Source organism: Palaemon carinicauda, chromosome 7 (genome assembly GCF_036898095.1).
Source record: "Palaemon carinicauda isolate YSFRI2023 chromosome 7, ASM3689809v2, whole genome shotgun sequence".
In the NCBI taxonomy this organism is placed as follows: domain Eukaryota; kingdom Metazoa; phylum Arthropoda; class Malacostraca; order Decapoda; family Palaemonidae; genus Palaemon; species Palaemon carinicauda.
Window position 1 is genome coordinate 14,776,587 of NC_090731.1, and position 15,000 is coordinate 14,791,586.

General features: G+C 36.0%; 1 protein-coding gene across 2 annotated transcripts in view; it reads right to left on the reverse strand.

The window, feature by feature from the left end:
* Positions 1–5,566: 5,566 nt before the first annotated feature.
* The window catches only part of LOC137643861 (transient receptor potential channel pyrexia-like), an 18,347-nt gene continuing 8,913 nt past the window's right edge, over positions 5,567–15,000 (reverse strand). For both annotated transcript variants that reach the window (XM_068376592.1, XM_068376593.1), the window contains exons 2-4: positions 11,822–11,985; positions 8,559–8,717; positions 5,567–8,279 (exon numbers count right to left, since the gene is read on the reverse strand). In XM_068376592.1, the coding sequence (XP_068232693.1) occupies positions 5,970–8,279; positions 8,559–8,717; positions 11,822–11,950 (2,598 nt within the window). In that variant the 5' untranslated portion in view covers positions 11,951–11,985 and the 3' untranslated portion in view covers positions 5,567–5,969. The remainder of the gene's footprint in view (positions 8,280–8,558; positions 8,718–11,821; positions 11,986–15,000) is intronic.

Consider the following 15,000-nt stretch of genomic DNA (forward strand, 5'->3'; position numbering starts at 1 on the left):
GTATTAGTGACAATATACACACAATATACATACAAATATGCACATACATAATAACATATACACACATTTGACGTTATACTAGTGACTTGAGTAGAGTAATAAAAGGAGTAAATGAAGGTTACTCCTTCCCGTGTGAAGGTGTCCTCATAAAATTATAAATTTTAAGTATGAAAAATTTACACTGAATAATGATATAGTACTGTATATTTGTTCAATTAAAATGTTAACGTATAGAAGTTTGGAAATTTATTTTTTGAGAGACATTTGATTTATCAAATTGGATATACTTTTACTATTCTTTATAGCAGGAAAGAGATTCGTGACCAGAAGTCTGGAATGCACATCAAATTCAAGAACTAAAAAGTTCTTGCTTTTCTTTTGTGCAAACGATATAGGGAAATATAATCTGACTTTTCATTTGTGTAAAAGGCTGTTGCAAGCGTCTTAAGCTGCAATAGGATTCGTTTGGCTATTCATCCATTATAGTTCATCTTGCACTGACATGGAGAATGGTGGAGGGTTGGAGGGGGCGATGTCTACCCTCTTGGAGTAAAAAATACATATTCTGCCAAGCTTCCTAGATTACCCCTCTGGACAAATCCCGGGCCTTGTTCACACTTAAATTCCACGCTCCCCTCTTCAGCAAGGAACAAATATGTCCGATGCAGTTGGCTGCTAAGATATTTCTTTCTGCGCTGCCTTTGCACGAGGATAGAGGTAAACGATCCAAGAGAATGATTGATGTAGGTTTACCCGCCCACTCGGCTAATGTGCTTAGCCCAACATGTCCCACTCACCATAACAGAGGAGCAATGAGATAATGTTCAATTTCGAGGGAAGCGAGCCATATCGGAGCAAATACCAAGATGTACCACCCACCTTAACAGAGGAGCAATAAGATAATGTTAAATTGTAAGGGAAGCGAGTCATATCGGAGCAAATACCAACAAGAACCACCCACCTTAACAGAGGAGTAATGAGATAAAGTTAAATTGCGAGGGAAGCAAGCCTTATCGGAGCAAATACCAACATGAACCACCCACCATAACAGAGGAACAATAAGATATTGTTAAATTGCGAGGGAAGCGAGTCGTATCAGAGCAAATACTGAGATGTATCACCCACCATAACAGAGGAGCAATGAGATATTGTTAAATTGCGAGGGAAGCGAGTCGTATCAGAGCAAATACTGAGATGTATCACCCACCATAACAGAGGAGCAATGAGATATTGTTAAATTGCGAGGGAAGCGAGTCGTATCAGAGCAAATACTGAGATGTATCACCCACCATAACAGAGGAGCAATGAGATATTGTTAAATTGCGAGGGGAGCGAGTCATATCAGAGCAAATACTGAGATGTACCACTCACCGTAACAGAGGAGCAAAAAGATAATGTTAAATTATAAGTGAAGCAAGCTATATCAGAACATACCAACATGTATCACCCACCATAACAGAGGAGCAATGAGATATTGTTAAATTGCGAGGGAAGCAAGCCATATCGAAGCAAATACTGAGATTTTCTTTAACTATTATTTTTAGTAATATATTTGAACCATTTTCTTTTTATACTTACATACCACAAATTAGTTTCCTTGGAGATTATCTCTTTATCTTTCCTTTCTTAATTCGAATTTAAATAATCTTTTATAAGAGCTAGTGTTTCTGACCCATTCTTTTTTTCTGAATATCTCGTTCACACGATGTATCTCAAGTCTGTATTCAATCATCCTTAATTTATATTATATATTATGTGATGACCATGGAAGCATGGTGCGTTCTCTCTCTTACTAGTCAATCAATTATTCATTCTCTCGCTACTAGTCATGATCACTCAAAAGACTGATAATTAGATTGAAACACGGCACACTTTATAGGGGATTAATATCCATAACTGAGCTTATGATCCGATCACAACGTATTTGCTGTGGACATGAATATATTTTGGTTAAATTTGAGGTCTTTAATTTTGTGGATGAATTCCAACTCTTTGCTTTTAGAATATTTGCATCTGCTCTATATATTTTTGTAATACACCTTATCTTTGTTTAACATATAATTACAATAACTTAGAGGCCAAAAAACCGGAAGAGAAATTGTATTATTAGAATTATGAATTTTTAACACATCAATTAAAAAATTGCCATAAAGCTATGTTTTAGTAATCACAAATTTCAAATTTTACTCGAATCCGATTGTTTTTACTTTTAGTCCAAAGATGGCAGCACACGTCCCTTGTTCCATTAATATGAATGATTCTGACGAATTGGAAAAGGGTGATAGATTGATACTTTTCAGAAATGTGTGTGGCAGGTGTAAATTATATTCAATTCCAATTATGTAAAAATATGTGTGGCAAGTATAAATTACATTCAGTTCGTATTAAGTTGGCTATTTTTGGCAATTTTTAACCAAAATGACGTCATGGAAGGTTCCAGAACGCAAGGATTAAAGAACGCTACACTGTTTTCGTGTCCAATGGATGGACTTAGCAGTGAAATACCAAATTGCTAATTGCCCAATCATCGACTCATTATAATTTTCATTATTTCATTTCTGTTGTTATTTGGGCACAAAATTGCTATAAAACAGACTCACGTGAACTTGATGTTCCTTGCTGCCTGACCACAACTTCATTCTTATGAAATTAAAAATTTCACAACAAATGTCAAAGAAATATTTCCTCAGCAAACAATCATTAGTTCAATTACATTTAGGGGTCAGGAGGAATCGCCAGATATGCCACATGTACTGAAATCGTTTAGACAATCAAGTAATTACACAATTATTTGATCTACTTATCAGTGCCTTTGTATGAAACCCGAATAAAGTAATATGTTTCATGGTATGACATGTATTGTTAGTAAAAACTACGTTGAATAACAATATTACTACATTCCGAAAGGCAATAACGCCGAGCCCCCCTGGCTCCCTCCATTACATCGTCACGAGTTTTACTTTAGGGCCAATAGATGGCATCAGATGCTTCTTGTCCCAACTAATATAGTATATTATTTAACGCCACGTGGGTCAAAAAGTGTGCTAGGAAGGTAAAGGCTGGGAAATTGGTAGTTGGTCAATTGTCCAACGATCGTATCCTTATTAGGAATGAATATTTTTATCAGAAAATGGTGTGAATTTTTCATATGATATCGGAAGCAACCTCAGTTTACTTATAAAAGTGTTTAGTATTTCTTTTCTTCAGCAGAACACATGGATGTTAAGTCATGTCCCTGTACAAGTGACCGAAGTAACAATCGTCAGCATAGTTAAAGTTGGTGGGACGAGTTAGGGACAGCGCTGCCAAATGGAATTTCCTCGAAAGGAGAATATCATTATTCATTACAGATTAAAATCATTTAAGGAATAATAGTTATACGCCAGAAGGTGCATAACTATTTTGCAATTGGTTGTTCTTATAATCAGGTTAATAAACAGGCAAATCGAATAATGACTAATGGTCACATTTCTGTGTTTCACCACGCCTAACTGTGTTACGTCATCCAACTGAGAATTTGTGTTCGTCAGTAAGGGCGTTTCAGAGAGTAAATCAGTTTCAAAATAAACTTCATCATCTTTTCCTTAGTAAATGTATGCATGTCCATAAAGCTGGTTTTTTTTATTCAATATAGGTTCAAAGAATCCATAAAGAACACACACACACACACACACACACACACACACATATATATATATATATATATATATATATATATATATATATATATATATATATATATATATATATATATATATATACACTTATACCATTAATGTTTTTCCTTACTAGTAGTGGCCACAGATTTTTTAAGTCAATGTCAAGCAAATCGTGAATATATATAAAGCTGATTCTGAGAGAGAGAGAGAGAGAGAGAGAGAGAGAGAGAGAGAGAGAGAGAGAGATGTTGCATTAACATATTAAAGATACATGCCAATTATTTGTCAACATTTATTCTTATTAGAACGAATATTGATCGAGACATTTTAAGCAATTTGGTGCTGGACATAGAGCTGGAGAGGATAGTTTGAAGAGACGGAAATGTAGACTATATTTTCCGGGATTAACGAAAATATGAATAATGTTTTGCTCTATATAAAAGTTTGTTTCAAAGGAAAGGTTTTATCTGAAACGATATCAAAGTCAGTTCATTACCAATAAATCCTAAGAAAGGGGTCCCTTTTTTACATTTTAGATTCGATGGACATGTTAACAAAGATAATATGTTGCTGGGTGTCAAGAAAGATTTATCATCATCTCCTATGCCTATTGACGCAAAGGGCCTCGGTTAGATTTCGCCAGTCGTCTCTATCTTGAGCTTTTAATTCAATACTTCTGCATTCATCATCTCCTACTTCGCGCTTCATAGTCCTCAGCCATGTAGGTCTCCCAAGAAAGATTAATCGAGATTTTTTTCAAGGTATCAAAAAAGGTTTTCAAATAAGTTACCAATACCCTATGATCGATAGAAATGAGAATAAAGGTTGGGCTAGTCTAAACAGTCAAATGTTTATCCTCATTTCTCTCGGGCATAGGCTCGATTCCTTGGCCGGGCAGAAATATTTATCATTGAAGAAATCTCCCTAAGCGTTTGAGATCCCAAGGCAGAGCGAATTCGATATTAAGGGGTATTTGTAACTTATTTCACATTGAGTGTCAGTGCCATCTGGTTTCAGAAAGAGAATTGTTAGGTTTACAGCAAAGAAGACAGATTCATGGAAATCCAACCATTTATGCTTCTAAGTTTTGAGAGAAAGGGTTTCATTAATGGTCAAATCAGATTTCTTTTGCTGTTGAAGCATGAACTCCGGGAGCTACAGCTGTTAGTAGAGTATAGTTAGTCCAAGTCAACTCTGACCTGTTATCTTCGCAAAGACGATAAGCCTCCTGTTTCTCCGAATAAGCCCGTCTACAATCATCTTTGAACCGTTGTTTGTCTTCCTCTAGGTATTTCAACAAACGAAAAGGGATACGCCTATCAATTATGTTGAGCAGATTTAATTAAATTCAAGAGAGCAACAGACTAATCCCCTTTATAAAATTGTTACCAATGAAAATGTAAAGGTTCACTCCGAATGCCATTCCAGTCTGCTTCATGGTTTATGTATATTCAAAGAGTATGAAACATCATGGAGAAACTGTTCAGTTTTGAATATTAACGAAACCATAGCATGATCAGATGTCCCAACTCTGCTCGCTATAACATCACGGGAGTCGGTGGATACTGCAGTAGGCCCAAGGAATGACGAGAGTTGTGTATATTTGTGCGTGTGTTCCATTATTAGGAATTGAATTTAAATGAAATAAGACCATTAAACATTACCTAATTATATGAAGTTGTTTTATAATGGGATGCCTGAGAACTTAATGGCATATATATATATATATATATATATATATATATATATATATATATATATATATATATTGATGTGGGTGTATGATTTATAGAACAAATGGATAAAGTAAAATATGCATCGATACTATATAGTTTTATTTTAATATAAAGCAAATATATCAAATAGAATCAATAGGATATTACCAATATGTCTATTTAGAAGCACAAATGAAAGTATGTCTTATACAGAAAATATTGAATAATATGTAAACAAATATAAATTATGCTTGGCTGTGTTAGGCATATGAATGTGATTAAGCTCTTATGAGTATTTTCCTATTGCATACAAAATTGTGTTACAGATAATTAATTCCATATTTTATTTTATTCATAATTTACTATAGTCTCGGCAGAGCTTCCAGGCGAAATAAGCCCCACCCCTGATGACGTCAGAGCCAATTATGCTTTCTCCCGCGTTAACATCATGAAATTTGTAAGGGGATGTATTGTGTCCGCTGCTAGCGTGGGACACAACGTAACTGGTCAAAATTCATCTGGGAGCGGGGTATATTTCGCCCAGAATCGTTGCAGCGACTATAATTAATCAATTTTATCTTGGCTTGATGCCATTTTAGCATTCTTGTTCTTCCATTATAGAATGATTCTGTGTCAGCTGTTCCAGTATCATCTTATTTTGCTGAATTTGCTCTTCTAGTTGACTGGAAACGTGAGCCATTTGACTCTCAATCTTTGTCTGTAGCTGAAGCAAGTCGTTCTTCATATCATTGCACATGACGACAATCTCCTCAACTTTGGTCTTTTGCGAACGGCGGTCATTCGTGTATCTTATCTGGAAACTCTTGAATTGCTTGCCAACATCTTCTTCTATGTTAGGCTGAAAATCATCGGAAGTTACGTTGTTACCCAAAGCGGTAGCTTCCTTTATAATTTCCTCTTTGATGATATAGTAATACTCTCCTTTTTTGTCCTTTTTATTGGGTGAAATAGTTATGGTGGATTTGATTGAGGATCTTGATGATAATAGCTCTCTAAGACTACTTGGGAAAAAGTGCCACTTGTAGGCAAAAGCGAGAACCTTTTCGTAAGACACGAGATAAGATGCTTGTTTCACGAGCCTCTTGATCTTTCCCAGCCTTTTGAGATGTGGTATGTCATTGACTGCCAAACCAATGAGAAGATTGGACATGATTACAGTCACCAAGAATACAAAAAGGCTCATAATTACGAGGCAAAATGCATCGAAAGCCATTCCTTTCTCATTGACAAATTCGCTGTATGCAATTTCTCCGGTCATCATCATGATTGTCTTAGCAAAGCTAAGAGCATAGGTATCAAAAACTGGCATTTTCTTAAAAAGGATGTGAAAACTCATTGAGAACCCTAGAATTAAGCTCAAAAACGCGAAGATGAACTTAATCAGTGACTTCGAGACTTTAGTAAACATAAGGATGTAAGTACCCAGAGCTGGAAACCGGCCTAGAAGCATCATGAGTTCTATCCAAACGAAGAGAATAGCAATGCTTGATAGAGCTCTTTCTCTTTCTACAGGTGGATCGGGATCTACTGAGTTCATTTGCGCTTTTACTCGTCTTTCTGTGGTTATGAATACGACATAGGCAGATGTCGTCATTGCTATCATCCTAGTGTAAGTTTCCCATTGCATCATCATTTTCTTGAAATTGGCAATGACCATAATGGTACCCGGAATAGACAGGGAAATGATGAGGAAGATGTGACAATATCGGAACCCTACATACCATCCATGGTATTGCCTCCAGTCCAGGTTCTTTTTGCCATAGGTTAATAGGACAAAAACTGTGTGTAACATTAGGTAAAGGAAATACTGGATCACATTGAAATAGAAGATATTACGAATTCTATTCCATTTGATACACAAGAAACTTTCTAAAAGTGGATGTTTGATTAGAGGCTCCAGACGAGTACCAGCAAGCTCACAGGCAATTGAACTTTGCATATCATCCATTTCTGAACAAAGTACCGAATAATCAAAAGTGATGCTGAAGTCTGGATCATACTGGGATTTTTTCGTGAGCTTCACGTTTGAATCAAATAGTTCCTTGAGGAGCTGCATGGCAGACGGAAGCTTTTCTAAAATAACAGAACAGTTTGTAGAACCGTTTTTATTGACACAAGTTAGGTGTTCACCATTGGAGAGAAGTATTTTGCAGCATTCTAAAGACGCACTCTCTATTGCTAAATGAAATGGTCTGTTATCATTGGTGTCGGTTACAGTAATCAAGTGTTTGACTTTGTTTGTATCCAGCAAGTACTGGAGTGTTGTAGGGCATCCAGCAGAGCATGCGGCATGCAGCACATTTTCCCCTTCTCTAGTTACTTGCGTAGGGTCAGCTCCATTGGCTAGAAAAAACTTCACTACGTTGGGAAGACCAAGTCGACAAGCAAGGAAAAGTGGCGTTTCTCCAAGAAAATTAACAGCGCCCAGATCGCTACTTATACATTTATGAATAAGCTGTATCACTTTCAGAATGTGAGGCTCGTGTTCTAATTTGGCCTTTGGTGGTAATGCAGCATGATAAAGGCTGCTTGATTTCTGTGTCATTTCTTCTATTATCTTGGGATTCTCGGCATTTGACAGGAGTTGTTTCAAGGCCTGGACATTTCTCATAGCTGCCGCCAGGTGGAAGACGGTCTGATTGTTGCGATCTCTGATGCTGAGGTCTGGCTTATAGTTTAACAGGAGGTTGATAATCGCCATGTTTCCAGTTCTTACCGCCGAGTGGAGTGGTGTTTCCTTGAACTGACCACTCACGTAAGGAGGTGGGTCGCTTATTTGTCTAGGCGAGGCTCCATAGTCAAGCAGTACTTTTACTCCATCGTACCAGTCTTCTCTTACGGCCACATGCAAAGCTGCGTTGCCTAAGCTGTCTAAGACTTCAATCTGAAAAATAAGAGTTGTTTACCTTTTAGTATTCAATTTAATTTGTGACTCGCTCACATTTAGCAAGGTTAATAAGCACAATTAGTTAGAGATCATTAAAAATTAAGCTGATTGTTTTGGTGGAAATTGCTTACCATTCAGCTTTTTAGCTTTAAGGATATAGAAATAATTTTTCATGTCTCAAATGAACGGTTGGTGGGCAGTTTATAGAAATCTTGGTGAATGATATACAGATTTATTTTTTTTTTCTTGTTTTCTTTAAAATCACAAAAGACTAACCTTGGCACCGCGACTTATAAGCAAATCTAAAATGTCAATTTGTTGCATATGACAGGCTGCGTGAAGTGGAGTTAAGCCGCCATACGATATGCTGTTAATGTGCTCCGTAGTCTGATCAAGGAGATTTCTCACGCCTTCGAGATTACCCGCGTTGATGGCCTGCAAAATATGAATATGGTTGTGGAACTGTTATGGTCTGCCATAAAAAACTATGGAAGGTATGATAGACATACGAATGGTGAAGTGGAATAAAGGTATTTTTCAGATGGATGGGATTTTTTTTTTAGAGGGGAAAACAATAGCAAAATTAAGAACAAAATGACATGAAAGTTTAGTGAATTACCAGCGTTAATGGCCTGAGAAGAAATTGTAATGGAACTGTTATGGTCTGTCATAAAAAAAAAAAAAAACTATGGAAGAAATAATAGAAATACGAACGGTGAAGTGGAATAAAGGTATTTTTCAGATGGATAGGATATTTTTGGAAGGGAAAACAAGGGAAAAATTAAGAAAAAAATGACACGAAAGTTGAATGAACAACCGGCGTTGATGGCCTGAGAGAAATTGTAATGGAACTGCTATGGTCTGCCAAAAAAAAAAAAAGAAAAAAAATGACTACGCTAAGTATATTAGACATGAATGATTAAGTGGACTAAAGTTTTTTTTTTCGGAAGGATGAGGTATTTTAAGGAGGGAAAATAAACGCATAAAAAAGAAAAAAAAGGACATGAAAGCTGAATATTTGTAAGGTTTTGACACTTGAAGATGAAGGAATATGTTATAGTTACTTCTACAATATGGAAATTCAGCAGATCATAAAAGCTGGAGAGTATCATTAGGAATAAAGGTTTGTGAATGTCATATGGGAATAAAATTATTAGTAAAAGGAATAAGTGAATAAATCCAGTTTTAATGACCCAAAAAAGTATATTATTAGAAAAATATGAGTGAAAGATTCTTAGTTGAATGAAGCCGGATTTATATATATATATATATATATATATAGAAAAGTAGAATTATCCTTGAAGTAAAATAAAACAAAATTTTGAAAAAGAATTGCCGACCTGAACAGAGACGGACAATGAGAACAAGTGTATTAAGAAAAAGATAGTCATTATATTGAGATGAATACTTTAAGCTAAAAGTGAAAGACAATTAAAACAGTAAATATGCAAAAAAAAGTAAATTTTTGAGAAACAAGTGAATAAAATCATTCGAATTAGATATGATTGACTAAAAAAAATGGTCTTCTCTTTGTGTTCCTAGATCTTCAATTATCCTACCATTCAGGGAATGCAAAAAAAAAATGGAATGGTCTTTTCTTTATGTCCTCCTGGACCTTGAATTGTCCTAACTTAACAGATGATTAAATATGGAAAATCATTGAACGGTTTTTTCCTCTCTGTGTTCCCAGACCTTCAATTATCCTAACTTAACAGATGATTAAATATGGAAAATAATTGAACGGTTTTTTCCTCTCTGTGTTCCCAGACCTTCCATTATCCTAACTTAACAGATGATTGAATATGGAAAATAATTGAACGGTTTTTTCCTCTCTGTGTTCCCAGACCTTCAATTATCCTAACTTAACAGATGATTGAATATGGAAAATAATTGAACGGTTTTTTCCTCTCTGTGTTCCCAGACCTTCAATTATCCTAACTTAACAGATGATTGAATATGGAAAATAATTGAACGGTTTTTTCCTCTCTGTGTTCCCAGACCTTCAATTATCCTAACTTAACAGATGATTAAATATGGAAAATAATTGAACGGTTTTTTCCTCTCTGTGTTCCCAGACCTTCAATTATCCTAACTTAACAGATGATTAAATATGGAAAATAATTGAACGGTTTTTTCCTCTCTGTGTTCCCAGACCTTCAATTATCCTAACTTAACAGATGATTAAATATGGAAAATCATTGAACGGATTTTTCCTCTCTGTGTTCCCAGACCTTCCATTATCCTAACTTGACAGATGATTAAATATGGAAAATAATTGAACGGATTTTTCCTCTGTGTGTTCCCAGACCTTCAATTATCCTAACTTAAGAGATGATTAAATATGGAAAATAATTGAACGGTTTTTTCCTCTCTGTGTTCCCAGACCTTCAATTATCCTAACTTAACAGATGATTAAATATGGAAAATAATTGAACAGTTTTTTTCCTCTCTGTGTTCCCAGACCTTCAATTATCCTAACTTAACAGATGATTAAATATGGAAAATAATTGAACGGTTTTTTTCCTCTCTGTGTTCCCAGACCTTCAATTATCCTAACTTAACAGATGATTAAATATGGAAAATAATTGAACAGTTTTTTCCTCTCTGTGTTCCCAGACCTTCAATTATCCTAACTTAACAGATGATTAAATATGGAAAATAATTGAACGGTTTTTTCCTCTCTGTGTTCCCAGACCTTCAATTATCCTAACTTAACAGAGGATTGAATATGGAAAATAATTGAACAGTTTTTTTCCTCTCTGTGTTCCCAGACCTTCAATTATCCTAACTTAACAGATGATTAAATATGGAAAATAATTGAACGGATTTTTCCTCTCTGTGTTACCAGACCTTCAATTATCCTAACTTAACAGAGGATTGAATATGGAAAATAATTGAACAGTTTTTTTCCTCTCTGTGTTCCCAGACCTTCAATTATCCTAACTTAACAGATGATTAAATATGGAAAATAATTGAACGGTTTTTTCCTCTCTGTGTTCCCAGACCTTCAATTATCCTAACTTAACAGAGGATTGAATATGGAAAATAATTGAACAGTTTTTTTCCTCTCTGTGTTCCCAGACCTTCAATTATCCTAACTTAACAGATGATTAAATATGGAAAATAATTGAACAGTTTTTTCCTCTCTGTGTTCCCAGACCTTCAATTATCCTAACTTAACAGATGATTAAATATGGAAAATAATTGAACGGTATTTTCCTCTCTGTGTTCCCATACCCTTAATTATCCTAACTTAACAGATGATTAAATATGGAAAATAATTGAAGGGTTTTTTAACTGTGTTCCCAGACCTTGAAATATCCCAGATGATTGAATATAGTAAATAATTGTTCTCAGACCTTCAATTATCCTACCATGCAGAGAATTGAAAAAAAATTGAATAGTCTTTTCTTTATGTCCTACTAGACCTTAAATTATCCTAACTGAACAGATGACTGAATATAATATATAATTGAAGAGTTTTTCACTGTGTCCTCAGACCTTCAATTATCCTACCATTCAGAGAGCGTTGATCTTACCGTAAACAGAAACGGAACACTCTCCATTCGCTGGACGTTCTCCGTCTTCAAGGGCTTCATTTCAACGGCTCCATCCCCCTCTTCGCCTACGTCAAGGGCTGCGTTCGCAAATTCTTTGACTGGCTCCATCGAGGAAAAATTCTTGATGCAAGATTATTCAAGTTCTGAAAGTAAAGAGCGTATGGTTTATAAGAGTTGACCAAGATTAACTGTTTTGTACGTAGAATCATATCTATACCTATAAATGTACAGTATATATATATATATATATATATATATATATATATATATATATATATATATATATATATATATATATATATATATGTGTGTGTGTGTGTGTGTGTGTGTGTGTATCTCTGTGTGAAAATTAAGTGCGAATTTTGTACGTGTGTACTTCATGATACGCATCGTTAATGATAGTTTCATTTTGCAATTTGCTCTACCCATTTGTTACGAAATACCCTAAAGGTGAATATTTAAAAAAAAAAAAAAAGAAACAAAAACTATGATAGAAGTCATGGTAAGGACATGAAAATTCAAAAAATAATGTACATTACTATCCTGCACCATTCTGGGAAATGAGAGTAAACAACAGGATGTTAAAAAAAGTAAATTAAAATTGATATTGCTGACGCTTATACTCTTCTGCTGTTTCAAGATGGTTGCAGTAGGTCTGTCTATATAAAACGGATTGTGACATGGGAAAAATCCATTTTTGGGTGATGCAATTTGCTTAATGGCAGCTTTCTACTTGGGATTTTCCTGCGAGTGATATACCAGAGAATTTTCTAATCTCCGGAGTGAATATACCGAGAGATATCGTGTATATACCAGGGACGTGTTTATAACAAGCCCTGGCTATCCATCCCCGAATAGAGTTAACCTTAGTCCAGCGATTATTATTATTATTATTATTATTATTATTACTTGCTAAGCTACAACCCTAGTTGGAAAAGCAGGGTGCTATAAGCCCAGGGGCTCCAACAGGGAAAATAGCCCAGTAAGAAAATGAAACAAAGAAAAATAAGATACTTTAAGAAGAACAACAAGATTAAAATAAATAACTCATATATAAACTATAACAAACTTTAACAAACCAAGAGGAAGAGAAATAAGATAGAATACTGTGCCTGAGTGTACCCTCAAGCAAGAGAACTCTAACCAAAAAGACAGTGGAAGACCATGGTACAGAGGGTATGGCACTACCCAAGATTAGAGAACAATGGTTTGATTTTGGAGTCTCCTTCTTCTAGAAGAGCTGCTTACCATAGCTAAAGAGTCTCTTCTACCCTTACAAAGAGAAAAGTTGCCACTGAACAATTACAGTGAACTAAGAAGAATTGTTTGGTAATCTCAGTGTTATCTGGAGTATGAGGACAGAGGAGAATATGTAAAGAATGGAAATATGACATTCGGATTTGATGGCTTAATTAGATAGCATGATGGGTATTAAGGGTCATATAAATACACCCTCGTTCATAATTATTTCTTAAAACTCGAAGGACAAAAGGATAAAACATTCCACTGAAGCCAATCCCATCCTAGATAATTGATCAAAATCTCGTATATTCTTTTTTCATCTGATCCTAGATGATATATCAAAATTTTATATATATTTTATTTTCCAAATTTGGATTTCACCATACACTTTCTTTCTATTGAAAGGGGAGGACGATAGTCAAACTTTCAGGTTTCTCAGCAAGTCCTTTGCTTCCTTTAATAGACCCCAGCAGATATATTGGTACCCTTTTCCAGCTGGGTGAACCTTTGTGTAATTCTCCTGGATTCTTCTTTCCTTGATTGTCCGGAGATTTTCTCTGGACGGGCTTTTTGACAAAATGGCATAGCCCCAAGTGATGTCAATTACTCGAGTAACTCAAAAGAGTACAGTACTTGCTCTGCCCATAAAGCAATCGCTATGCTTTCAGTGCTCAGTGGTGCCAATGCTTAGCACAAAGAGCGTCAGTGCGCCAATGCTCAGCCAAAAAGACAGTCAGTGGTCCTAGTGTTCAGCCCATAGAGCGCCATTGTTGCCAATGTTCTGCCCAATGAGCGTCAGTGTGCCAATACTCAGACAAAAAGAACGTCAATGGTGCAAATGTTCATCCCAAAGAGCGAAAGTGGTGCCAATGTTCATCCCAAAGAGCGTCAGTGGTGCTAATGTTCAGCGAAAAATAAGACCGTCAGTTGTGCCAATGGTCAGCCCACAAAGCTTGAGTGGTGTCAATGCTTAGCCCAAAGAGCATTAGTGGTGCTAATCCTCAGCCCAGTGAGCGTTAGTGGTGACAATGCTCAGCCCAGAGAACATTAGTGGTGCTAATCCTCAACCCACAGAGCGTTAGTGATGCCAATGTTCATCCCAAAGAGCGTCAGTGGTGCCAATGTTAATCCCAAAGAGCGTCAGTGGTACCAATGTTCATCCCAAAGAGCGTCAGTGGTGTCAATGTTCAGCCAAAAAAGCATCAGTGGTGCCAATGTTCAGCCAAAAAAGCATCAGTGGTGCCTAAGCTCAGCCCAAAGAGCGTGAGTGGTGCTGATCCTCAGCCTAAAGCATGTCATTGTTGCCAATGTTCATCCCAAAGAGCGTCATTGTTGACAATGTTCATCCTTAAGAGCGTCAGTGGTACCAATGCTCACCCCAACATTTGGCACTAGTTAAGACCTTGGTAAGCCAGGGACAGAGTCAATGTCATTTCTCAATTAAACGCCTGTTTGTCCGGGATCGAACCCAGTCCTAGGTATCCGCCGCCTGGGTGCCAGTGATAGACGTAAGTAAAATGGCCAAATTTCTTAGTCAGAACCTTTGCATCCGTCGTTAATAACGTTTTTGACAGGCAGGATGTTTTGTAAACCACAGGATGGAGGTAGACGTTTTGAGAACATCCGGGGATAAATACATCTTTTAACTTTTACTGCGTATCATGTTTATTGTACATATTTGTTCATCCATGATCGTATACTTGAATACAGTGAATGATATGATGACTTTAAGGAATTTATATATACTGTATAGGCTCATACGAGCACATAGCCTATTTACTTAGGTGAGTGCATAAAAGCACAAAATAGGGCTGTTTAATGTTCCGAGACTAGACTTGAACAGACAGACAGACAGACAGACACACACACACACACATATATATATATATATATATATATATATATATATATATATA